This window comes from Nuphar pumila, chromosome 6 (genome assembly GCF_984573655.1).
Source record: "Nuphar pumila chromosome 6, dmNupPumi1.hap1.1, whole genome shotgun sequence".
Classification (NCBI taxonomy): domain Eukaryota; kingdom Viridiplantae; phylum Streptophyta; class Magnoliopsida; order Nymphaeales; family Nymphaeaceae; genus Nuphar; species Nuphar pumila.
In genome coordinates, this window is record NC_143254.1 from 21,214,087 (window position 1) to 21,241,021 (window position 26,935).

At 37.3% G+C, this 26,935-nt stretch overlaps 1 protein-coding gene across 1 annotated transcript; it reads right to left on the minus strand.

Annotated features, from left to right (window-relative positions):
• Positions 1-43: 43 nt before the first annotated feature.
• LOC149834271 (ARM repeat superfamily protein) lies at positions 44-26,331 on the minus strand. The gene is made up of 19 exons (XM_090010042.1): positions 25,682-26,331; positions 24,190-24,718; positions 23,732-23,992; positions 23,149-23,240; positions 21,855-22,064; positions 21,585-21,776; positions 21,264-21,485; positions 20,659-20,837; positions 20,328-20,421; positions 17,758-17,814; positions 17,516-17,650; positions 17,338-17,409; positions 6,966-7,079; positions 4,545-4,706; positions 4,300-4,428; positions 2,931-3,032; positions 2,756-2,835; positions 1,532-1,684; positions 44-1,085 (listed from the first exon to the last, which is right to left on the minus strand). Exons 1-19 carry the CDS (start codon positions 26,189-26,191, stop codon positions 473-475), a joined length of 3,906 nt encoding a protein of 1,301 aa, XP_089866168.1. The 5' UTR covers positions 26,192-26,331; the 3' UTR covers positions 44-472.
• Positions 26,332-26,935: the final 604 nt, after the last annotated feature.

Genomic DNA, 26,935 nt, shown 5'->3' on the forward strand with positions numbered 1-26,935 from the left:
TTTTAAAGATATACCACGACAATCTTTCAAAACATACAAAGCCTTTGAAACACCATGATAAAATTACAATATTTTCAAGATTCTTTACAAGGATCTCAGGTTTGAATCTCAGCTTGACTATCAAGTGGGGAGAAAACAAACGGGAGAGCAGGAATAGAATCTCATGTTTGAACATCACTGGCAACAATAAAAAAAAAAGGTGGTGGGATGGAGGGATGACGCCCATTGAGCAGACAGCAGGATCGAAACCAACATAAGCCTTGAAGTCCACAAAATGACAAATTCAGATGAAAAATAAAAGAAACTAAAAAATTACCCCAAAATAATACATAACTACATAAAATAACCAAAATTCCACGAGCAGCTGCTACCTACTAGCTATGATCCGAAACCAACTATGATCCGGCAAAGGGAAAAACCAGTGGTAACAAGTTGGCTTAAACAATATCAAGATAATCCATTCATTCTAGGTTCAAAGCATGGATCTGCTTCTCTTTCCAGCCTTGCCTTTCTGGCCTTTCTGCTTCTTGAACTTAGAACCTTTAGCCAAAAGGGCGTTTGCCACGCTCTTCCCCTCGAGCTTCTTCGTCAACTTGGCTACACTGGTAAGCCCCTTTCTTGCAGCAGCCTTTCTTTCTTCCCTGCGATTGAGCATTTTTCGATCAAGCGGCCAGTATGCGTAAGGCTCAAGCTTATCTTTCCTCTTCACATCTCCAGTTGCTTTTCTGCTGGTATATTCGCTTCCAGTGTATGCCCAACCAGAGTTGGACTTCCGCCGTTTTCCCCGATCTGAAGATTTCGATTTCATTGACCGTCCACTTTTTTGGCTTCCGAAATCCGTTTCATCATCAGAGTCGGTCTCAGGCTCCTTGTGCTGCTTTGGTTTTTCCTCTGCCTTGATCATCAATCGCCCATCAGGAGTGAACTCTGGCTCTTCATAAGATTCTGATTTACGTTTTTTGTTCAAAGATCGAAGAACCGATGTAGTCTTCTGTTGGTCTAGGAGGTCAAGAGGATCATCATTTTCAAATCGGTCAAGAGAATCCAGCGGCAACCTCTTCCCTGAGCGACGTGCTCGGCTAGACCTACAAAATTGATATCCAAATAATATAGAAATGGAAAACATAATATACTAATATCATCAAAACTACAATTTCTTGAAAGATAAAGCAAGAAAGTCTGCAACTCTTTAACACAATCTTAAAACTAATCATGAGGTCAAAAAAATAAAATTAAGTCTGACGCAAGCAACCAGTCATCTTTTACTAGATGTGTTTATGCTCCCATTTGCTTCGCAAATATCCAACAACCACACAACCCGTTAGAAGAGTTCAAAAACACAAACTAGTCATCAGCCTATCAACTCTATCTTGGACCATACTGATACCATGAAGGGGAGGGGCAGAAACGTGAAAATAGTTATCAGCAATCAAGACTGATTTATTTGCCCACTATGCGTATATCAAGCACACTGAATGGCCAACTGACCCTGAAGACAGAGAGATGCCAGCAATCAAGATTGCTAACTGACCTTGAAGATGCAGCTTTTGAGGTGGCCCCAGAGGCAGCCTTGCTGCTGCGTCGGCTAGCAGCAGTCTTTCCTTCCATGATCTCATCATAACTGACATCACTATCCCCGTCTCCAACATCAGAAAATATATTTGTGTGACTCCACCTGCTCAGCCTGGAATATTTATTTTGACCAAATCAGTAAAAATGGTACTCATCCCTCAGGATCATGCATATTATATCCACATCCACACATTCGAAACTAGGAACAGTAAAGGAACACTTAAATTATGTTGATAAGAAATGACAGTTATTTACAGAATTATATCCAGTTATTTTTAGAATTCAAGTTCATACTAAAAAACTTATAATTCAAAAAGGTACCACATTTCTTGTGGTTAACCACAATGATACCTATTGTAAGTTCCTTTTGACCACAGTTCCTCGTTTCGTTATTGTTACCCTTATAATTATCAGGTCAACTTTTACACCTATATCTTTCCCAGTTTCTCTTGTAAAACTTCATTTTCCAGATGGGAACTTCATGAGAGTAAAAGGGGTAAAAGAACGAACATTTAATGGGAGTAAAGGTAAGCTAATAAGCTTTTAAATTTTTAATTGTTAGACGCTAATACCATGGGTATGTATTTGAATGTCTAAAAAAATGAGGTGTGCTTTTGAATTATAAAATTTTCTAGATATGAATTTGAATTATGAAAACAGTTGGGCACGTTTTTTTAATAACCCAAAAATAAACCAAGGTGACAAGTTATGACGTGCAGAGTTAAAGCCAAGGTTAAGTTTTAGTTTTTGAAATATTTGCTAATTAGTGCGTCAAAGGACTCAAACCAAACAGATCCTGACTTAAAAGTATCAGAACTGTGGTCATCATTGGATAGTCCATGAGATTGCCAGACCTGCACCAGAGGATGAATGGTACGGCCGACCACTATTTTGAAACCCAGGCAAGCAAGAACAAGGCCAAAGTGCAGCCCATCCATTTGGACAGGTCCCTTTGACTGGGCACCAAACCATTAATGGACTGGGCCGGCACGTTGCCCACTAGCCCCAATATTGTAGAAGCATCGCGTTAAATACTGACTGAAGCTTAGATCTCCGAAATCCAAGATGAGGTTGTTACAGTGGAGCTTGATGACCACCAAGACAAATCATAAACGAGTTTCCAACCTCACTTGGCAGTGGTTAATGACACATGCAGGCATTCTCATTAAAAAATAAGTCTAACCTTGCTGTGCTTGCTCTTGAATGAACAGACTTTTCCTCTTCTGATTTAGCTGTGCGGCTTCGTTCTTTACGCTCTTTGGTCTGACAAGTTTTTAAACAGACGAAAATGTTATTTTCCAGTGAATGCGGCTAAAAGATCAGTTAAGAAACAGAACACTGATAACATATAGTCTGACCTTCCTAATATTGGTAAGGAGTTTCATATGTTCTTCGGGCATCACAGCTCTAACAGCATCTATACCACATTTCTTCACAAGCATCTCTAACAGAATTTTAACCTGGAAACGGGAAAAAGAAATGTGCACTTTAAGCCAATAAAAAGATTAAGATGAGAAAAACAGAGGATTCCATCCTTCTGGGTGCATGGTTTCGAAAGAAAAATATTACATATAGCAGAAACTCAAGATGAATTTAAAATTTCAAATAACTACATTATTAGATGGTTTTTACAAATTTGATTTATATGGAACATTAAAAAAAATTCTATTTATTTATTTACAGTTTTCAAATCTTAAAGAAAAATCAAAGCACAACAGTAAGACTCAAGACATATCATAACCAAATGAAGTAGCTTTCCTCAGACTTCATCTGATCAGAAAAATAACAACAAAGTCGCATCAGAGAAAATATTAGCATCAGAAGATCATGACAACAAAATACAGTGAGTAATATATTTCAAAGCAGCTTCTAGAAATATTGTCAAAAAAAGTAAAACTGAGAAAACTAAGAAAATAAAAAAATGTACTACATTTGCTAAAACAAAAAAATAAAATGAGCTGTCAATAACACAGAGAAATGGGACCAAATAAGAAAATTTTATTTAAAGAAATTAAGTTGAAGAAAATTTCAACAAATTTCTCCAATATATTTTCATGTTATATGAAGAAGAATTATACTACCAGGAAATTTCCACGAAAAACTCACTTTGCCAATATGTCTCAAGGCAGTGCAACATTCTCAAAATGTCGAGGACATTTATCACCATGTTGTAGTCAGTAGCGTATGGATAATTCTACATATACTTCTGACAACAGAAACTGTTTTCAAAAGAAGTATCCAACAACGGAGTCCAAAAACTGAAAGCATTTACATATTTTTGTGGCGGCTCTCTTGAAACAAAAAGTGCATCATTTGTGCATATGAGTGCCGAGAATTCTTGCGGTCCACATTTCCCTCATTTGCATAACATGGAGAAAGTAAAGAATGGTGCCAGAATCCCTCTAATATCTCAAAAACTGACAAACATGGGTTTTTCAATGGCATCCAGAGTAACCACCCACATAGGTGGCAATTAGATTTCTTGGAAATTGAAGGATCCACATGTACCTTACAGTTCTCATTTCCCCAGATTTCTAGCAGCGTCCTCATTAATAAGGAAGCCCTTTTACCATTAATTTCCCTCCTATCTAAACACACCTTGGAATAACAAATACCTGTTTAATTAACCCTCTTGTTCCATTTTGCTACTTTCTGTACTATCTTTCACTTACCATGCTTAGCAAGATAATAAGCTACACAATCCAGGAAAATAAATAAAGCACAAACCTTGGCCTTAAAATGGTTCTTAGTGTCATCTTTCCAATGCAATAACCCTTCCACCATGCTTTTCAGGTGCACCTGTAAACCCTCTGCTTGCAATTTGGCCACCAGCACCTTCATCAGCCCTAAATCAGCCTGCACATAACATGTAAGCACTGGAACTGCATCGAAAAGCAGGATGAAAGTAATAGATGCACACTGAAATATTCTAAAATTTCACAAATTTTGTGTTGCAATATGAACAGACATACTTTTATTATTTCCCTATTCTTGCTCTGCAGCAGGAGGAATGCAGATGGGAGCAAGTTCGAAACTGCAGTGACAAGATCAGAGAACTCATATGCCAAGCGAGCCAAGCCCTTTACAGCTGCGCTAATCATCTGTGGAGTTTTACCAGCCAGGCACCCAACAACCTGAAGCAATTGTAAGAAAATATTAAGAAATTGAATACTTCACAGATTATGTTTAGCTTCCAGTGATAATGAAGCATACCGGATAGATATATTTGTTGTTGGACAACACTATTTTAGTCATGTATGTGTAATGCATAAATGGCAATCATTATTTAGGTCTAAGTCTGTCTAAGGCATCTGTCGTATATAGTGCTAAGAGAGAGAGAGAGAGAGAGAGAGAGAGAGAGAGAGAGAATCTTATCAATTTTCGAACAAGCGTGAAGTAAAAGTTGTGTTTTTGTCCCTGCAGTACCCAGTCCAGAGTCCTCTAATAAGACTAACAAGCTGCATAGCACCCCATGGGCCAGGGAAACTTCACGAGTATTATCCTTACAAAAGAGAATAATGGAAGAATAAGACAAGATGATTCCCAAGTGCAAACTTAAGTGCCACAAGTCACAGGCAACTGAAGGGATGCTTCTATAACAGTCTTGCAAACTTTCCTAAATCAAACTGAATATAAGCAATAAAATGAAAAAGACAATAAATCAACTCTTGGGTCTTGACTTCTTGATACAATCAGTGAATGTGTAACTCAAGCAAGATAGTCTCATTACCTTCTTTTCCAGTAAGTTCTAGTTGTAGCTCAATAAAAGTTAGCTTCCATTCCAAAGGTCATAAGAGAGCTCTCTGACCTGCCTCATAAATACCCATGTTTGCATTTCTAACACCAAGGTAGTATTTGGAATCATGTGTTCAAATTTGTACATTTCTGTTAGTGTTTAATTATTTAAAGGGAGACAGTTGTATTTGAATGAATTTCTTACTTTTTTGTTTAAGAAACATAAATAGAAAACCCCTAATTTTTATACTTGAGGTAAGAGAGAAGGTACTTAGTTTTCCTATTTATGATTACTTTTTTGTTTAAATTCTGTTACCATTAAAAACACAACAATTAATGCTTAGTTTTCCTATTTATGATTACTTTTTTGTTTAAATTCTGTTACCATTAAAAACACAACAATTAATTCAATAAATGGACCTAAAAACTAGCATGGATCTTTAGGTTCAACTCCAAACCACCATGATCGATTAGTTGAACCAGAACCAACTCATAGACCTAATTGCACCATGTGGATCCACATAATTTTGATACTCTAGATATACTATGTTAATTTAAATAGGATCCAACAAAGCTCCGTTGATGTTTGAACTTAAACCACTTGAGCCCATGTAAGATTAAAACATGCATCCACCTATGTCACATGAATGCGGGTGTGGGTGCGGCACTTTCAAAAAACTTGTGTGTGTGTGGGGGGGGGGGGCGGCGGTGCGTGCGTGCGGCAAAAATATAAAAAATTATATATATATATATATATATATATATATATATATATATATATATATATATATATATATATATATATATATATATATATATATATATATAAAGTCCAAAAGTCGAACATAAATGACCCTGGGTGCATTGACTGCACCCAGGGTCAGGTTGACCGCACACGTGTCGCATCGACACGGGTGCGACACGTGTGCGGCACCTAGTTGGCCGAGTCCCTGTGACATAGGCATCCAGTTATTCTCAACTTGGATCCTCATGGTTGTGGTATCAGTTGGGAACCAATCAGATCTAATGGCCATAAAAATCCAAGCATATTTACATGTAAAAGCTATTTCAAACGTTTATCATCTTAATAACAATAATCTAATGCTTTTTATTGCTTAATAAATATTTATGGATACTATTTCTATTTATTATTTATAGAACATGATTGCTCCACTTGTCAGGAAGTTAAACTAGTTCTAATAGTCAAATAGTTGCTGGACAAACTGCACACTGGATTAGCTAATCCCAGAATGCACTGCTAGGAAGAGGCTGGGATGCTATCCTTGCTTCAGAAACAAACTGGATTGATGGGTTTCACAACTGGAATTGGCTATTGCTCTACGCACAAACAGGGCACTAATGATTTCAATATTTGACATCCATTAAGATGTTTCAGATAGAATTCCACGATATACAAATTGGATGAAAATCAAAATTGTAAAATTGTTAAGAACCAAGAGCTTTTCAGATCATTCGCTTTTCAAAAATTCATAAAGATGGGAGTATTTCACTTATATTCACAATTCTTAAAGGTTTAAGGTAAACCTCATGTCTCACGTTTCGAAAACAAACAAAGATTAGTGGCATCAAAAGAAGGAATTTCAGGAAACCAAATATAACATAAAATGATAAAAACATGAAGTAACAGATTTGCACACCATATTGAAGAATTGGAGAAGGTTATCCCTTGTGCCTCCTTGTTCTGCATCTCCGCATGCATGACCAATCCTCACAAGCAACTCGTAAGCCCTATTTCTTGTTTTCTTGTTTGTCTGCATAATGAACACAAAAAAACATTCTAATTAAGAATTAATTGTCCAAATAGAAGGAATACTTTTTGTACATTAGAGGATCAAGAAGGGCATTTCAGATGGTCTGGGCAAGAACATCAGAATAAAACATTGACAAGATGACATGAATGACTAGAATAAGATTTTAGATATATATAAATTAAAAGGATATCAAGATTATCCAGTACAACATTCTGGTGCATAGTGAATCCATCTCACTTGAAAAACTAGAGGCCCATCTCCCTGAGAAAGGGAGACAAGTTTGACCTTGTGGCTCCCCTTCGAAGGGAAAATGATCCTCAAACTCTTTGCTAGTAATATGATATATATTATATATTGTATGTGTAATATATATTATAGATAATATATGGATGTGATATATTTTATATTTTATATTTTATTAATATCATAGTCACAAATATGGCGAGGCTATTCCTCGTGATATTATAGGTTTGGTGATAAATCTCGAGAAAATCTCGGGGCTTTAAAATATAAAAAATAAGTAAAAATAGCATGTTTAGACAAAAAATACATAAATAATAAAAAAATAAGTAAACAATGTAAAAGAAAGAGGAAAATCATATTTTAAAATATAAAAATAAATAAAAACAGTAAAACTACTTGATAATATCATGATAATATCACGAGAACATTGCGATATTGTCAAATTGGCAATATTTTCAAAATATTGTGATATTTTAACTATATTATTGTTTGCTGAATTTACAGCAATAATATCGCAATATTTTGAAAATATCATCGATATCTGTGAGTATGATTAATATATAAATATATGTTGTGCTGAGAAAAATAATGTGATTCACATCCCCAAAGGCACAACTTAAGTGATTTATTTCCACAGCTTAAAAGGTGCTTGCACACAAGATTCTCGTCATAGGTTACAAACAAGTCAATGCTGCAAAGCTTGTTTATTCTTTGGCCAAGAGCAGCTGGTGATTTATTGGGTTCGCTTTGAGCAGCAAGATTGTTTTATACTCCAATACTGACACCTATGATACAGGTGAGGCAAGATCTTGCCTAGTCAAGCATACACACATTCTTTTAGTTGCCTAGCCTTTCCTGGCTTCACAAAGTTACTAGGGATTGATGTTAAACAAACATAAGCCATGCACAAATTCCATGATGTCAATTTGGACTCCACTCAAGTTATCATCCATGAAAGTTAGTAGGGACTCACCAAAGAGCCTGCCGCACCCACGTTGACAAGATGCGATGCAGGTGCGGCAAAATTCACGTTATGCCGCATCAGGTGTAGTCAATAAACCCTAGGTAAGGTCAACTTGCACTCAGAGTTATACGTGTCCAAAATGGACTCAATCAAATGGTCAACTTTGACCGAATCCATTTTGGTCCACTTTTAAAAATATATATATCGAGGTGAGGGGGGTGTTTAGGCACGACTCCTCCCCTCTCCGCTGACCCCTCTATTAAGTGTCGTATGCTGGACCCAGTTTGGGTCTGACCCAGACCCAAACTGGGAAATCCTATTGACGTGTTTACTGGGGCATGCATGTAATTTGTAACTTGTTAAATTGTAACCTAATACCTAATGCTTAAATACATTAAATCAGGCCACGATAACACATTGAAAAGAATATCGTCAGCCTGTGTGCAGTAATATCGACTCAGTGTCTCATCTTCTTTCTCCCTTTTTTCTTCTCACCTTTCCCTCTTTTGCAGATCAGCCCAGGAGGAAACTGAAGTTCTAACACCCTCCTCATCACCTTCCCTAACTCCTCTCCCCCTCTTCTGATGGTGGCGACAATGGTAAGTCTTTCTTTATCTTCCTCCTTCGCCTCCTCCTCCATTCTTTCTACTTCTTCCTTCGTCGCCCCCTCCTCCTCAATTCTTTCTTCTTCTTCCTTCTCCTCTTCCTTCTCCGCCCCCTCCTCCTCTCCTTCTTCCTTCTCCTCCCTACCCCCTCCTCCTCTCCTTCTTCCTCCTCCCTCCATTGTCGCCTCCTCTCTTTCTTCTTCTTTATCTTCCTTCCTCCTCCTCCCCTCATTGGAGAAAGGGCCGAACCCAGTAGGCCTCGGTTCGGTTCTGATGGATTCAACAGAACCAAACCCAAGCTTGGGTTGGGTTCTAAATTCTGCCAGTTTTTTTATGAATTTTATTTTAATAATTTTTTTATTTTTGGTTTTAAGGATGAAAATGGTAAATTTATGCATGATGAATAGTAGATTGTTAATTTGATTTATTGCTTGAATTTATGAATGATGAATTGATGATATGATAATTGTTTTCATTTCATTAGTGTTAACTTGAAACCAAGGTTTTAAAACCCGTGACTCGGAACTCGACTCGTTCTTTATTGACTCGTGACTCGGTGGGTCAACTCGGTGACTCAAACCGGGTTTTGTTAACTTTTGATTTTAAAAGAAAAACAATATATAATTTGTCTGAAACCATGTTTTTGAGTAAACATATAGTCTCCAAATGTCTATAAGAATATAAAAACAACTGCAAAGAGCTATAGAGGTTTGCTTGAATAATTGAATTTGATATCTATATAAGCACTTTGACTAATTCATGACTTGAATTAGAGGATTTGGTCACCATGAGTTCAGTCAGCTACTACCTAAGGTTCCTAAAATGGCCAATCATATATGCTAGCTTGTTTTAAAAGTTTTAATTCTCTCTCTAACAAATTCATAAATGTAAAACAGGGATATATGTGCATATTGAAAGTTTACAGAAAGCCCAATATCAACATAAATAAGCAATTTTCTCATGTATAAAACTATGCAGGAAATATATTAATGGCACAACTATAAAAAGACTACTAATATTTGAATATGTACAATGCTTGTTCACATAACAAATGGATGATGAAACCTAAATGTGACTTCCCATAGGCATCCAAAACTCAAAAAACTGTAATTTGAAACTCAAAAAACAAATTTCAAACATCACAAAACTCGCCCGAGTCAGGCCGAGTCAAGCCGAGTCAAGCCTGAGTTTTGGCAAACCGAGTTTGCCTTGCCGGGTTGACTCGCTGGAGGGGCAAGCCGAGCCGAGTCAACGAGTTGACTCGGCGAGTTTTAAAACACTGCTTGAAACTGTTAAAATTTATATTTATATATATAGGTTAATCTACCATTAAATTAGTAAAGTTTAATATTAGACCTATTCAACCGAGTAAAATGACCAAATAACCTTACAATAATGGCACTTTTGAAAAATCGGTAAATCTTTTAATGGGTTAAAAAAGTAAAATCAACTCAGCTGGAAAAGCGTGTTTTAAGGGCTTCCTTTTTGCATTCCTTGTACAAACCTCTAATGGAGAAGTTAGTTAGCAGAGGAAGAAAATAAAAATTAATAATAATAATAACACAAGAAAAAAAAAGGTTCACACAATCACTTTCTTTTTCATCTCATCTCTTTCCTCTCTCTCCTTCTCTCTGACCCAGCCCCTTTCCTTTCTTGCTCCCACAACCCCACCCTTGTCCTTCTCACTCCCACGTCACATATTAATCTACTCAACAACCAGAGGACTCGTCCATCGCCGGAGCGTGCCTCTCTCTCTACATCGTTGGAGCTTGATATCCAGTCAGCATGCCCTTTCCCCTCTCTCTTTCTCTCTCTCCTCTCTCAATCGATCTCTCCCTTCAGGCGAGGAGATCTTCGCATTAGCCCCCCTCTCCCTCTCAATCGATCGTGCAGAGCGGTCCTTTTATTTTTTTCTCAAAAACCCGTTAGGGTTTTCTCTATTTTTCTTTCCCTTTAGAGTTTTTCTTGGGGGCAGTGGTTGGGTCTCCTTTATGTTTGCGTCGCTTGATCGCTGCTCATGTGTTTTTCATTTTTCTGTAGGGTTTTATGGTTGAATATGCAAGATCTCTTCCTCTGAAACCATTCAGATCTGAAGTTTTTTATTGCTTTTTGATTCCTCATTTTTTTGGTGCCTGTTCAGATCCAAAATATTCTGTTTCCTCATTTTTTTTTGTGCCTGTTCCGTAATGCAAGATGAGAGTGGTGCCTGTTTTCTTATTTATTCATTTCAGAAGGGTTTAATTGATTATAGTTTTGTGCTTTTACCATATTGTTGTGATTTTCTGTGTTGTTTTATCTTATTATGCCTCAATATGCTTGTCGAATGAATACCATGTTATCATGTTATTAGTTTGCTGCTTAGATAGGGTCACTGGATTTTTTTATATTATTGGTTGCAAGTTTCTGTGTAATTGAAAGCTCTCAAAGGGGTTAGGTTACACCATGTTGAACTTGATGCAGAAAAAGAGGAGGCCATCTTACCAAAGTGTTAAAGGGAGCTTTCAATTAATTGCACTACACGGTTCTCAGTTCCCATTAAACAAGATAATTCAAACTATAATATCTATTTTGTATAATCTGTTTTTGATTCATCAAAACCTCAAGATGGTAGTCGTTTTCTTAAAAACAAAATTGGAAGTAGACCAGCCTTAAGTACCGTTTGGATGACACCAAAACCCAGCTTATAGCTGAGTTTTGGGTGTAATCTGAGTTATGTGCCAAAAACCCAGGTTTTGGTGTGTTTGGGTGACACCAAAACCCTCTTTCTGAAAACATTCCCAGTGGCCACCTAAGAGCTTTTGTCCTCTTCCAGGCTTGAGGGCTAGTGCTGCTAATTTCCTGGTAATTCATATATAGTCCCATTTGAATCTCATTTCTGATTTTAAGTTTGCCACTTCTTTGATGAATCTTGTAAAGAAGAAAAAGAAAACAAATAATGTGAATGACCCAAAGAAACACAGAGCAGTTTGCTTATTATATTTATTTGTTTTCCTTTCTCCATTTCACTGTTGCAGACACTATTTTTAATCCAAAGTCAAGCAGCCATAGTATTGCTTCTGATTCTTACCAATTTGGAAGTTCAAACAAGGTCTGCAGAATCACTCCCTTAAAGTAGATATGCTCTTATTTTTTGCAAACTTCTGCTGCACCTTTTGTGCCAAGTTGCTTGGTTGACAGCAACTAGAAACTCTGATATGCTATTATATGGATTTCATCTGCCATGGGGGTGTCTACTTGTTCAGTTATTGGAGGATTTATTATTAGCATGATGAAAGAGTCAATGTTCCTGTTGCTAATCTTGTTTATCTGTTACATTTTTTACCTTATATGTATTCACATCTTTGATTTTTTGCTGTTTTTTGTCACTGCACATACCAACATAAATATGGTGTTTGATTTGTTATAATAAAGTGGATGCTGCAATTCCCAGCTGACTTTGACCTTGTCTCAAACTCTCATTAATTCTTGATTCTATGACACAAAAGATAAACTAATAATTAATTTACAAAATATGAGTATAACAAGAGGTCCATGGCTTGAACTATTGTCATTTTGAGGGCTGATAGCAATATGACATTGATAGAATTTTTTTGTAGCTTATGATCATTTAGTTGTCTTTGTTTTTGTGCACATCATGATTTAGATTCTGTAGGATCTGTTCTATTATGAGATGTAATTAAATTTAAAAACTTCTAAGAATTGTACTATATGTGTCACAAGAACATCATGATCTAGCTGATCTGCTTGATTAGATTTAGGCCATCTGGTTAATAATGTTGTCCTGCTAACCATACATTTCACTCATTTATATGGGGGGTCACTTTTATTTCTTTATGGCACAGAACTCCCAAAGAGCTACATCAATGGATTACAATTATGATGGATGTGTACCATTACAACAAAAAATTGACCTGAGAGAAGCACGAAAGATGGTACAGCCGGTGGTTATTGAGAGGCTTTTCATCCTCAAAGAAACCATTGAAGAGGAGTACATGATGGAGAGGACAATGGAGTCACAGAAGGATTGAATGAGGATGATACTCCCTGACCAGTTTTCTCAAGCATCTGTCATGAACAATGACTACATTCATCCTCAAAGAAACCATTGAAGAGGAGTACATGATGGAGAGGACAATGGAGTCACAGAAGGATTGAATGAGGATGATAGTCCCTGACCAATTTTCTCAAGCATCTGTCATGAACAATGACTACAAAAGATGACATGACTAATGGATGATATATCTAGCACTCTGAAAGCCTTTCGATTTTTCTGAGCGTGGGTATACCAAGATAATGCATGATTGCGACGGGTAAGTAAGTTTGATCAAGGGCATGGAGGGCAGTTGCTCGAGTGGTTGGTCAACTCAAATTTGTAATCAAAGAGAGAGGCACTGTGAACTAATATCATGGACTACAGGTTGTGTTTCAAAAGCAAGGGTAAATAAGGTCCCAGCGTCATCAATGGAGTACCTATCAATGTATAAGGAGTGGGTTGGCTGGAGACCCAATGTATTGGAATGATAAGTTGCCGGATTTGATGCTCGTTATACTCATTGTTTAGTTGATCTAACTGTTTAATTCTTTTGGTCAATGAAAAAAAATCAGGGGATATCCCAATCATTATTCGATGAAAAGAAGTTTCATAGGATTTCTTCTACCTATCTTGAGAAGTGAAAACCTTTATGAACGATCTTGAACAGTTAGCCTGGTGTTAATGTTTATGGTATGACTGATATATCACAAGAAACTTGAATGGGCCGGTAGCCAAACTTGCAGTACACATACAACGAATAGACCTTTGTCTTCGTTGAATGTTGTCTGAATCAGTTTTTTTTGGAAGATGTCCAGCACGATGGCAAACAAAAAGCCTATTTCATTGGTATCATCCTTTACTGTTTTTTGACATCGAATAGAGAATCCATTATGTTCTGCAAAGGTTGAATAAAAATCATATGCATATTGACCACTGTTAATGATCTGTCCTACATATGGAACAATTTCATCATTGGATGACAAGGGTGATGAGTCGGCAAAGGAGCATCATAATTGTCACTTGTTAGGTCCATGTTAAATTGATTTTTTTAAACCCGCAAGTTAGAAAAAGTAAAACAAGGTGAATTACTTGAATGATCACTTGATTATCATTGTTTAAGATTTACTTGAAAGAAACTAAAGAGCTCTTTGTTTAGGTTTACTTAAGGGGCTTTTTATGAGTGACTTTGCATAACTGAAACAAAGGAAAAAAAAATCTGGCATAGCAGTGACCTATTTCATCTAGCATGTGTCCTCTAATAGATGACCAAGAAGAAGATGAGTTTGTATATCTGAAACAAAAGAAAAAAGTAATCAAGAAAAAACATCTAGCATGCCTTCTTAACCGACTTATTTCACCTGATATAAAAGCATACCAAGATTTCACCAGATATGGAACCCCTAATTCAGGTGCAATGTGATCGCAGCAAAAAAAATGCTGCCCCAGCCATCTCCTTGCCCGACACCTGTCCAAATTCAACCAAGAACCACTCAAGATTTTGTTGTGGCCACATCTGAACCGGAAAGGTGGCACTCAAGGAGACGGAGCAGTCCATTTTTTGTGCAATCATAGAAAAAGACAGCGAACGATTTTTTGAAGCACCTCAAAATGGTGCTCTAACCATACAAAGAAATCAAGAAAAAACGTCAAGCATGCTATTGCAATCAAGAAATTTTGTTTTTCCGAAACGTCAAGCATGCTAGTTGGTCCTCTAACAGTGAACCATACAAAGAAAACAAGACAAAACGTCAAGCATGCTATTGCAATCAAGAAATTCTGTTTTTCATAAACGTCAATCATGCTAGTTGGTCCTCTAGTAGTGACCTATTTCCTCTAGCATGTGTATTCTATTAGATGACCACGTTTGAGAAAAACATAATCCAAGAAAAACAGTGAAAGCTGTGGGGCCGTGGGGTTGAGGAAGGCTCTCTGTGACGTGGGGTTGAGGAGGGCACTCACCAAACAGTGGAAGCTGTGGGGCCGTGGGAGCAGGAGACAATGGTGGGAATGAGGAGTAGGACCCAAGGGTGGGGTTGTGGGGCCGTAGGAGCAAGAGGAGGAAAGGGGTTGTTGGGCCAGAGAGAGAGATGAGATGAAAAGGAAAGTGAACTTTTTTTTATGTTTTCTTTGTGTTTTTATTTTTTTATTATTAATTTTTCTTTCATCTCATTTGGCTTCCTCTGTTAGCTAACCCTTCGGTTAGAGGTTTGTACAGTGAATGCAAAAAGGAAGCCCTTAAAACACGCTTTTCGAGCTGAGTTGATTTTACTGTTTTGACCCATTAAAAGATTTACTGCTTTTCAAAAGTGCTATTGTTGTAAAAGGTTATTTGGTCATTTTACTCGGTTGAATGGGTTTAACATTAAACTTAACTAGTTTAATGGTAGATTAACCATATATATACACCCTCCCCGCAACCTCGCACCCAAGTTTTATTAAAGTGCCGCACCGCCACAACCGTATTCGCACCCATGTGACATAGTTAGTAAGACATTTGCTTTGATACCAAGTAATGAATCCACAAGAATTCAAAAATACAATGCCTACTATGGGCAAAAGCAAGGTTGTAAGTATCGTATTGTTACCCGTATCGGTCGAGCCCAAAATAAGACACTTATCATATTGTATCGTACAAAAACATAATCTTTAATAAAAAATTAAAAAAAATCATGAAAATCATAAAAATAGCAAAAATTCTAAAAAAATCATAACACATGAAACAATGATGAATTGTACAAAATACAACCATAAAATCACATATGAAGCATTTATGTCTCTATGAGCAGAATAGGACATCATCAAACATCAACTATCTTACAAAAACAATACAAAATATTAAATATCTGCAATTAAGAACATGTCACAAGACTCATACTTTCATATTACATAAACAAAAATATTATGATAATAATTCAACTCGATTTTCAATCGGTTTTCACTCATTACTTGAGTGGCACATTGTCATGCTGGATCATCATATGTCATCTTTGTTGGAGGGGTGTAGAGCATAATTTCTACTTTGATATAAGGTGGGGGTGTGAGCCCCTGAGGCAAAAAATTTTTGGAGGATAATTTTATAATTTTACTCATAATAGAGTTTTTTTTCCTTAACCTACTTTCTTGAGTGAAAAAATGGTGAAAATGCACTCTTACTTGAGCAAACCGCAAAAACAATCTTCTTTGCGCATGGATCGGTCCCCAAATCGCTCTCACAACTCCTAGGGTACGTGGATACCCTCTAATGGCCTTTACACAAATGAGAAAGTGGGCCCTCAAGAGATCTTTAAAACCCAAAAAATAAAAAACAAGTTTCAGCCTTTTTTTTAAGTGCGTCGAAGGTGTATCGTATGATACACACTCGTATCACTTTTGCCCATAGTAACAATACATATTGTACCCTATTGTATGATAGGGTGTGATACTTACAACATTGGGCAAAAGCACAAGAACAACCCACAAAAAGGGGCACTCATAAAGCCAACACAAAAACACAATTTAAAATATAAGCTTTATTCATATAATATGCATTAGTGAATGCATTAGGAATAAGGGGACCCTTCATCGTCGTCGTCGAAAGAGGAGGGGAGGGGCTCCTTTGTTGTCATCATCGGAAGAGGAGTCCGGGAGAGGGAGGGGGGCAATTTTGCCCTACCCCTCTCCCCCCACAACCCATTTAAAAAAAAGGACCAAAATAGACTCGGTCAAAGTTGATCGAGTCTATTTTGGTCAAATATAACCTTGGGTGCAGGTTGACATCACCCAGGGACATTTGACTAAACGACACATAAAGAGTCTGTGTGACATAGTTTACAATAGAAACCCATATAACATCGTATTATTGAGTCTCATGGGAATGGTGGTGATGGTCTCATGGTTTTTCTCCATGATGATGACCAGAGAGAGAGAGAGAGAGTAAACAAAGCTCTTTTGAACACCACGGGCCTACAAACACACGATCCACAAGTTCACGTCCACACGAACTCACCCTCAAGAGTCGATATCCAAAAGCTCTGATACCATGTAATGAAACCACAAGGATTCAAAAGTACAGTGCCCATTAGGAACAAGAGGACCATATGTCCCTATTTATACACAACAAAGTGCTGAAAGAAAGCCCTCTATAGCCGTTGGGAAGGTCCCAACGACTAGAAATATAGCCGCTGGGCCTTCCTATCAGCTCTATGGTCTTTTGACCATAGAGCTCTCAACCTAAAGTAAAAGGACAAGAAGCCAAAAATAAAGAAAACAGAAAAATATCAATTTTCCCCTAATGGGCAGCCCAATTACGTGTACAGAATTACCAAAATACCCCTATATACACAAATTTACATTTTAACAATTTACATAGTAGAAGAAATGCAATTCCAATCAACAAAAAATCAAAAATTAACTAGAAAGAAAAAGAGGAAATACCTCTTTCAATGAAAGTATTATCTCCGTGAGGTAGGAAGTGATAATTTCTCTTTTCTTTTGTTCTGAAGAATCCTGGGGAACAAAAGAAGCAGTTATTTCAAAGAATGCCCTAAAATAATTAAATCATTTACACTATAAGAAACCATGAATAGCAGAAATGATCAACACAATTCCTAACCTTGGAGAAGTGGACAATTAATGAATATAAACTTTCCAGCCGATGACGTTTGGCTGAAAAATGACAGTCAGGTAATACTTGTATCATCAGTTCAAGTATCTCATCTGCCTTCCTCAAAAGAAATTCCTCACAATCCTGGATGCAAAATTCAGAAGTCAAGCATTCTGAATTAGTATGATGTAAGATTGCAAAATTATCTGGAACAGATAATGGTCCTTAGCTGATATAACAGTAACACATACCCTCAAGATCAATGAGAGAACTTTATAAGCCTTTTTCTGAACCAAGCCATTTTTATCCTGCAATTCAATGATATCCTTTCAAAATCATTTCTTAATAAAGAAGCTTGAGAAATGGAAGCGAGCTCCTAATACCAGAACCAGAGGCACTGAAACATAGGTAAACTTCTTGTAAGCAACAACTAATTCTGCAACATCGTATCACAATATGCATATGAACTACACAAAATGAAACACAGAATAGATACGTCTCTGCACCAGCATGTGAATAGCTCTCTCTCTCTCTCTCTCTCTCTCTCTCTCTCTCTCTCTCTCTCTCTCTCTCTCTCTCTCTCTCTCTCTCTCTCTCTCACACACACACACACACACACATACAAGTACAGGTGTGCACCTGGATTGTAGACAACCTATTAGTTGATCCATAAAATAAGTAAATTGAAATCAATGCACCAGTTGATCGAGGTTATCAACTGAACACATTGACTAGGCAACCATGGTTAACAAAGATACTCCTTGAACTGCTTAGAAGGAAAACCTTTTAATGATCTGCTCAGAAAGCAAACTTCAATAAAAAACATAAACAGACACAAAATTGTTTGATTGAGGTACCAACATACAAAACTAGGAGAAGCATGACAGAATCCTGTTCCCACTTCCTAAGCCTTTGTGAGTCATACCCAGACAATTCGATTAGTCCTTACACTTTAGTATCTTGTTAAGTGCCAAAAGGCCTGAGTATTACGACATCACATAGCAAACCATTGCCTCCACAACTAATATGGAAATTCTTTTTCAGCAACCTTTGACTATAGGATCATGTACCTTATGTTGACAACATGATACTGAGTATACCTAGAACACGAGTCTATATTTCAAATATCCTGTCATATGTACAGGAGTCTCAAGCTATGACACTACAAATATGTTGGTAAATAGTGAACATAATGATTCACCATGTTTAAGAAACCTATATGGTGAGAAAAAGCTTTTGTTGGTTCCATCCCTGATGCCTCAAATAGAAGTTGTGACCTATCATCACTTTCCTATTTCCAATTCCACCCAAATACATTACCTCTACAAAGCAGAGGTTACATCCTCAGTTGATTTACATATCCTGGATCTCAACTACAGGCTTGATAAAAACAACTCGCTTTTATTCACGAAATCTGTTGCACTGTGATCCACAACCACAATGTCTAAGAAGCATAAGAGGCTTTTTGAGAGAATGACCTGCTCTCCACAAGAAACTATATATGTCATGAATCATTCAACCTTAACTCAGTTGAATTGCCAAATTATTAACTGACTAGCTGATGTAAAAATTCCAGATTGATTCTACCAAACGAATGCAAGAAAAAGGTCACTCTGCTGTTACCCTTCTAGTTAAACTCTGTTGCATGATCTTAATTTTATGAAGAGGGCCAAAATGTGCATCATATGAGCTCTAGTACTAGATTCAAAACGGTAATCCCAATTGACAAGGCGTGGAAATTTCTTGCAAGTCTTATTCCATAAGATTGAAAACAGGCATTGCTTGGGTCATTGATAATGGATCACTTTAAGAGAAGAATATGATTAGTTTTCCCCGTGCTTGAATGTCAGTCATGCATTCATTTAAATGTATATTTCACTAAAACCAATCAAATGGAGCTTCAACCATAGTGATTCATTGTTCACGGTCTCTGTGTGCACCAATAAGAAGCAACATGACATGGTCATTTGAGTTACATAGATTTTAGAGCTCTCGTACAAATTAAAATATGATTTAGCTTCAGCTAACTTCTGAGGAAGCTAATTTTCAGGTTTGGACACCCCATCTTTTTGCCCAACATCTATGGGGTATTTCATGTCTAGCTATCAGTAGTACATAACAAGATAATGTGCACGAAAGGAGTCAACTGCCTAATATTGGCTCCTTCACAGCTTACAGGGACTCCTTAACTTCACTGCAAAATATTAATGGTCTCCAGATATTCAGTATAGTCAAAGGCCTAACTCCATTTCAGTTTGTTCCCAATTGCAAACTGGATTCTCAATTTATGTCTCAATTACGGATTCTTCCTTCATGATGTACTCTTTGTTGCAAGTTCTGCACCATTTTTCCACACAAGAATTAAAAAGTAATGGCCATTAAGTCTTTCCTGTCAGAAACATTTGAAAGTAACAGATAGCTCCCATATAGCATCTTCATCTTAGAACACTTGATGATCAAAAGTCTAAACTCACTGCCAGATAGTGAAGTGACAGTATACACGATCATTCTCCAATCATCAAAGCCACTTTATTCCTGCATTCATTGAGAGCAGTCTTGCAATGCTGCACTCTATGTGTCCTTCAAATATTAATAGAGAATATTTCATGACTAATGGAACAATTGGCTTTCTCAGGACAAATTAAGAGGCCTTCAATCTAATATGTGTCAATGCTTTAAACTTTAAAGTACCATTGCCAGAAAGCTCACATGCCTAAACCAGGCATTTGTATTTCAATCATTATACTTGAGGCTTAGACATACCATGTAAGAACTTGATTATCAAACAGATTATGGAAAAGCAAAAGAACCAAATTCACACCTGTAAGGCAGGCTTTATTGCAAGATACAATAAATCTATGGATTCTGCATTCAAAGCACGTAAAAGTGATGCAGCCAAGTCCAGTAAGCGGGCCCTGCAAACAGTTAATGCTTCAAGTGTTAACATATCAGATACAATGAAGTCCACCTTAATAAAATCAGCATGTCACTGAGGAAATTAGCAACTTAAGAGAAAATGTTAAGAGTTGCTTGTTTATTGTACAAGTAAAATGAATTTATTTAAGGACAACAACGACCAAAAAAAAAACAAGACCTGCTAACTTTTGCATATACCAGTGATCAAGGAAAATCAGGATAATCTAAAACATCACCTTGCAATTGTTGCATCATCATTATTGGTTGAATCATCAACTTGCATTGAATTGGGTTCTGCTGATTGGCCTTGTTCACCAGCCTTTTGAGTCACCTTCAAAAGTTTCACCATAGCTGCTTTAAAGAAGCGTTTGACTACCTTCTTATCTGACACAGAAGCAACTTCTCCAATTGTGGACTGTGAAAAGATCAACAGATTGACAATTTATTAGAGTTTGCACTTTCGTTTTTCACTGAAATGAATCAATGAAGAATGTAATAAGAAATTCCAACCTGTTATAGAGAAATGACATTTTGTAAATTATTTATTTACCCTGTTTTTGGATTTTATTAATCCAATCAGTTAAAAACTTAAGAGATGTAAGAACCAATTCCAAATCAAAAGCTGCCATAAAGTGGTGCTGAAGCTGCAAATGGGAAATAAACTCGAACTCCTGGTTTAGTGGAATTAAAATGAAGTAAACAACTAATGGTTGTTTTCTAGTCATTTATCATCAATATGAATACCTAAAGACTCAAGAATAGTACGAGGATTGGCATGGGGGAAAATTTCCCCATAAACCAGCAGTTCACACGGACAACTCTACTAGAATGACATAAGCACCTGTAACCATCCGCCACTGTCTTCTGGTGAGTCCTCAAAGATCTTGAACAAGAATGACAAGAAATTCTGAGAGAAGGAGCCCAAAGCCTTCAAATTAGTAGCAGCAACCTCAGGAGTGTAACAATTTCGAGCCCTCTGTACAGGTACACTTATTTCATGCAACTCTCCATCAAGATGACCATTATTCCCAGTGACTGCTGCTTTATTCTGTTGAATGAGAATCTAAATAATGATATAAAAAAAGCAAATTAGAGATAAATTTCATATAAGCGAAAAGCAAATACAGACCCACATACACAACAATAGACAGAGAATAAGAACCTGCAAGCTTGAGCATATTATTCCACGCAATTCAGGTTCTCTATGAAGTGCCTCAGCCAATGGCTTTGCTAGACTTCCAAAGCTATCAGCAGTATCCATTGGATAATTGCAAAAAGCAGGTAGCAAGGACCACAGAGAATATACCACCGCTGCTGCACTCCTTGATGAGACAATCCGCCCATCTTTCTCCAGCTGTAAAAGAGAGCACATGCAGTAGCATGATGGTAAAATCAAAATTACAGGTCATGTTTTGTGAGAAAAGGCTCATACCATTTCAGACTTCTGCTTCAGCATTAAAGCTGAATTCAAGATAGTCTGAGTAAAGAAACTCAAACGGCCACCAACAGTGTGTTGCTTCAGTATAGGGAACAACCAAACATCAATTTGGGATGGATATCCAGCATCTAACTTAAGAGGAAGAAGGCTTAAGAAACTCTCAGGTCCCATGGCACCAAGAGCTGATCCAATACACTTGTGTAGCTGGAAAAATAACAAACGTATTATGATATTAGCACCAGCCAACTAGGGACAGTTAAACCTAGCACAGAAAACAAATATAGGACAATGTCAAGTTTCCAGAGTCCAGACAATGAAACTATGAATAAAATATAAGACAGGAATAAAAAGGAAAGATTTCCCCATCTCCAAGTCACAGTATAAGTTTTTATGAGCTACAGAGGTAAAGAAGTCCCAGTATAAGTTTTGATCTAGATAAGCCTTAAAAATAGTTATTAAGTGAATCTTGTTTAGCAAAATTTATTGAACCTGGCTCCAACTATGAGGACGTATTGTGATGAGATCAACTGGCATGATATAGAACATCTACTACTTATAAATAGAATACTCACAGTAACAGTAGCAAAGCGGTGCTGGCTGCTACTACTACTCCTACTCCTACTACTACTCTAGTGGTAGTAGTAGTAGCAGTAGTAGTAGCGGCAGCAGCAGCAGCAGCAGCAGCAGTCATATGAACAATAATAAGGTAGTTTACAAACAGCATACACCAAAACACAAGCCATAACATTATGGAAAATGCTTTTTGTGTAATAAATATAAGTCTAAAATCAAACAAATAGGATACGCCATAGAAGGCACTTCAAAACACAAGAAAAGAGGTCCAACACTAGCATAACAATCTCAAGATGATAACCTCCATTATGATATAATTAGTGAACCACTGAGGCAAATGTATTTCTGTCTTCTCTGCATAGAAGGAAATGTAGACTCAAAGGAACAAAATAGAATACACTTTCTGACTGCAGGTGGTGTACAAAAATACCAAAATCACTTCATCAACAACAAAACAAGCTACATGCTTTGTTTACAATAAACTCAGATTAGAAAACAAGGTGTAGAGAAAGTAATCATTCCTAGTTGTCTTCAATTACTCTGATTCACCCATGATAAACAGTTAAGTTGTTATACAAATGGGAACCATAAGGACAGTAAAAGAAAATACAAGTTGAAAAGCAAATGGAGATGTCAATTGCATAAAACTGGCGCCAAACCAGCTGATAAAAAATGCAAAAAATCCAAATAAATTATATTTCATGGAATAGTTGACCTCCTTCCTATGAGAAAGATCTTCATCTGGAAGTTTCTGTATATCAGATAGGCTCTTAATGATTCCTCTCATCAGATATGATGATGAGTCCCCTGCATTGAAAATAACAATTATAAATAAAGCACCAACAAAGAAAGATAATAAACTGAAGGTCAAACTAGCACAAGATTCAATATGAGGAACTTCTAGCTTGATAAATCAGTACAAATATCTTTGACAAATCTAACATATTCCAGAAAATGAGAATTTTCATAAAAGCAATAAAAAAATATTATTCTTATGATCATTGTACTATCTGGGCAAAGGAGGAAACATATGATCTCAATCATAGTTAGAGTCTAGAAAGCAGGAAACTTCACCCTTGAGTCAGTTAACTCAACCCAAACCATGAGACTTTTTTTCTCTCCACAAACATGAGCTACATAGTCAAGAGTGACAACTATTACTCCAAATCAATCGATCCAACTAATTCAAGGGCACGTCAAACACACTGAAACAAAATATAGTTACTATATGCAACGATATTAACTGTTGAATACATAGTGGGATATATGATAAAAACTACACAAACAAGTGAGTATACCTAATTTATCAAACATTACTGAAAGGATCTGAAATGACAAGTCCCAGACTGCATTGTACTGATAACCAACCAAACCCTCTAGAGAGGCACATATTTTTTCTATGGTAGTAGGAGCAGACCTCCTTGTGCAACCATTCAGATCCATCTGGAGCTGACTAACCCCATGCTTGATCAAGGTTTCATCAATACATGATTCTATGATATCCTTTAATGCCTCTGTGGCTGCAAAGATAGCCTCTGTATGCTTACAGGCCAATACTTCTGCCAGCATGTAAACAAGATGTGAACATTATAACCAATACATTTTTTCACCAAATCAAATATAAAATCTCATATCAACATGTGAAATCCAAAAAAAAATAGCATAGGAAAAATCATAGGACTAATTTCAAAACAAACTTAAAGAAAAGGAAACTGCACCCGCACTACTACAGTGAAAACTCTAGATAAAAACAAACCTCCAAGCACGTTGAATATAATGGGCAGCTTCACCACACAAACATCTCTATTAAGAGAATAGACTTTCTTTGTTACAACATGAATAACACGTGCCCTAAATATCACTTCTTCAACCGATTTTCCCTCAGCAGATACAGACAAAGCCAAAGAGCATAAGAGATCTTGCAGCACTTCTGGGACAACCTCTGAGGTTGGACTAGTGCATAATGCATATAAAATATTCATAATGGTTCTCGTAACAATTGGTTGCCCAAGATCAATAAGTGTCTTGAAGTACTTAATAATGTTGGATGAAGCTTTTAATGACATGAGGGGAAGGCAATCTTTGAGAGCATTCAGTATGTAAAGAACTTCCACAGCTCCTTTTGTCCCATCAGGTGCAGTTGTAACAGTTGACTTTGAACCACTGGCAAGCAGAAGATACCTCTCAAAAATGTTTGTGATTCCTTCACTTGCTGGGCCAAGCACAGCTGAGGAATGAAAGCTTTGTAGACAATCTCGGAGGCACAAGTGGGCCTGCTTTCTCACCTATTACACCAACGAGATAGCAAATATTTTAAATTCCTTTACTAATCTTCTCTAACAAATTAAAGGAGATAAGCTCACGTTATAATCAAGAAAATTACAAAAAGCAATTAAATTGCAATGCCAGATACAAACATAAATTGCCCCCTCCCCTACAATTTAATTTTTTTTTCTCTTGAATGTAGAACACCATCAGAAATATGTCATGTGCCCTATCCTTTTCGAGCAATTACTGCCGAACAGTATCTCAGCAGGAAACAATAGTATATTTATAGAAGCAATAGTTTCTTGACCTTTTTCTTACAAAAAAAAATTATGACTTAATGTTGTTCGATAATCTTTTTTTGAGAGAAAAGATATAATAATGGTGTTCGATAATCAAGCATCTCATTTTTCCCTCTTTTAGGTTAAACAAAAGCAGAATCACCATAGTTCCATCCCCACAACGCGATAAACAACAGTGTTAAGCAGATGCAAGAACTGCACATCTCCACAAACTAACAGATTTCATATAATCTCTTTCAAATTCAAAAAGTAAAGGAAAAAGAAAACGAATTAAATAAACTTTTGATCACGTTTGTTGAAGGGCATGAAACCAAATACGATACTACATTCAAACTGACACATTTAAGCAATTAATCACAAAAAATACCATAATGAGAAAGGAATCAAACTAATTTTCCCCTCAAACCAAGATTCGTCAAAGAAACCTACCCCCTTTTCTGATCGCCACAACAATACAACTTCTTTTATATTCGTCACCGTGTGTGCAAAAAAGGGAATATATGCACAATTACATATTTAAGCAATCAAAAGCTCCAATGACTAAAGGTTTCATATCATTCTTATAATTTGAGTAATTGAACCCAATTTCAAAGGCAAAATAATGATAATTGAGTAAGCGATGGAACAAAATCACCTCAGCTCAGATAAGGAAAGAATTTAATAACGAATCGAAGAACTCACCCTAGGCCTTTGATCCGTGACATGACCGAGCAGAAAACCGTAAGGCCGAGCTATCGCCGCCCAATCAAACTTATCAACCGCTACCAGAAGCTGAGAGACGCACTTCAGCCCGGCCTTCACGGCGACCGGCGACTGCGAGCTCGAGACCGAGACCATAATCACGACGTCGGCCACAGAGAGCCCCTTGTTCTTGAGGACGGCGGGCGAAACCCTAGAGAGGGAGATGGAGAGAAGGTTGAGGAGTGCGGCGACCGCCGGGTCGCCTGACTCGATGGACGATGAGCCGGCCGCTAGCCGTCCGAGCGCGGAGACGGAGGCGCCGAAGTAGGATATCGGGGAGAGGGGGAGGCTTTGGTCCCGGAGCTCCTGGGAGATGGCTGCGGAGACGGCGCAGAGGTGCTGGTGGTCCTCCTGAGCAGAGTTCTTGTACCTCGTCATGATCGACTCGCAGAGGTCCCCGGTGGCATCGCCGGAGAGGCGATCGTCCGCCTCCATGATGGAGATCTCCATGAATTCCCCTCGGAGGAGAGGGCTCGGAGAGTTCTAGGCTTAGTTAGGGTTTCTGCGACCCTTTCGTTCTTAGGGTTTAGGGTTTAGCGGCAACCCTGAGAAAGGAAGAGATGACTCGGGTATTCAGATGAGAGAGAGAGAGAGAGAAGTCTAACCGGATCGGGTCCATGGGCCTTTATAGTTGTCAACGGGTTAGATCTGGTTCGAACCCAGGTAAGATCGGACCCGGATCTGATTTGAGGTGCCGGTACCAGGTCCGAGCTGGGGTCTAATCAGACCCACAGAAACCATACTTGGGTCCTATAAGAATCACATGAACCATACCAGATAAAATAATAATTTTCATATTTTTTACATTGTAAATTTGTGGATCTTAATAGGAACTTGGGCCCAGGCCGGGTCCAGCATGAAATTTAACAAACCATGCTTGGCTCTATATGTTAGACCCTTTGGGTCTGACCTGGATTTTAATTGAACCTCTTTTTTATCACCAAACCCTAACCCTATAGGTTTGGTACAGGTCGGGTCCATGTCAACCCAAACCCGTTAATGAAATTTTTTCCTTACCTATATGCAAAAAGAAAAAATGATGAAATTTTGTTAAAATCATGGTACATTTAAGATATTGTAGTTTTAAATATAGCCTAACTTTTGAGCATCTTTTACTTTCACAAACTTGAGTGGCAAGGTTTCCTATTTCAATAACTATCTATATATTAAGGGTGTATTTTGATTCATGTGAAT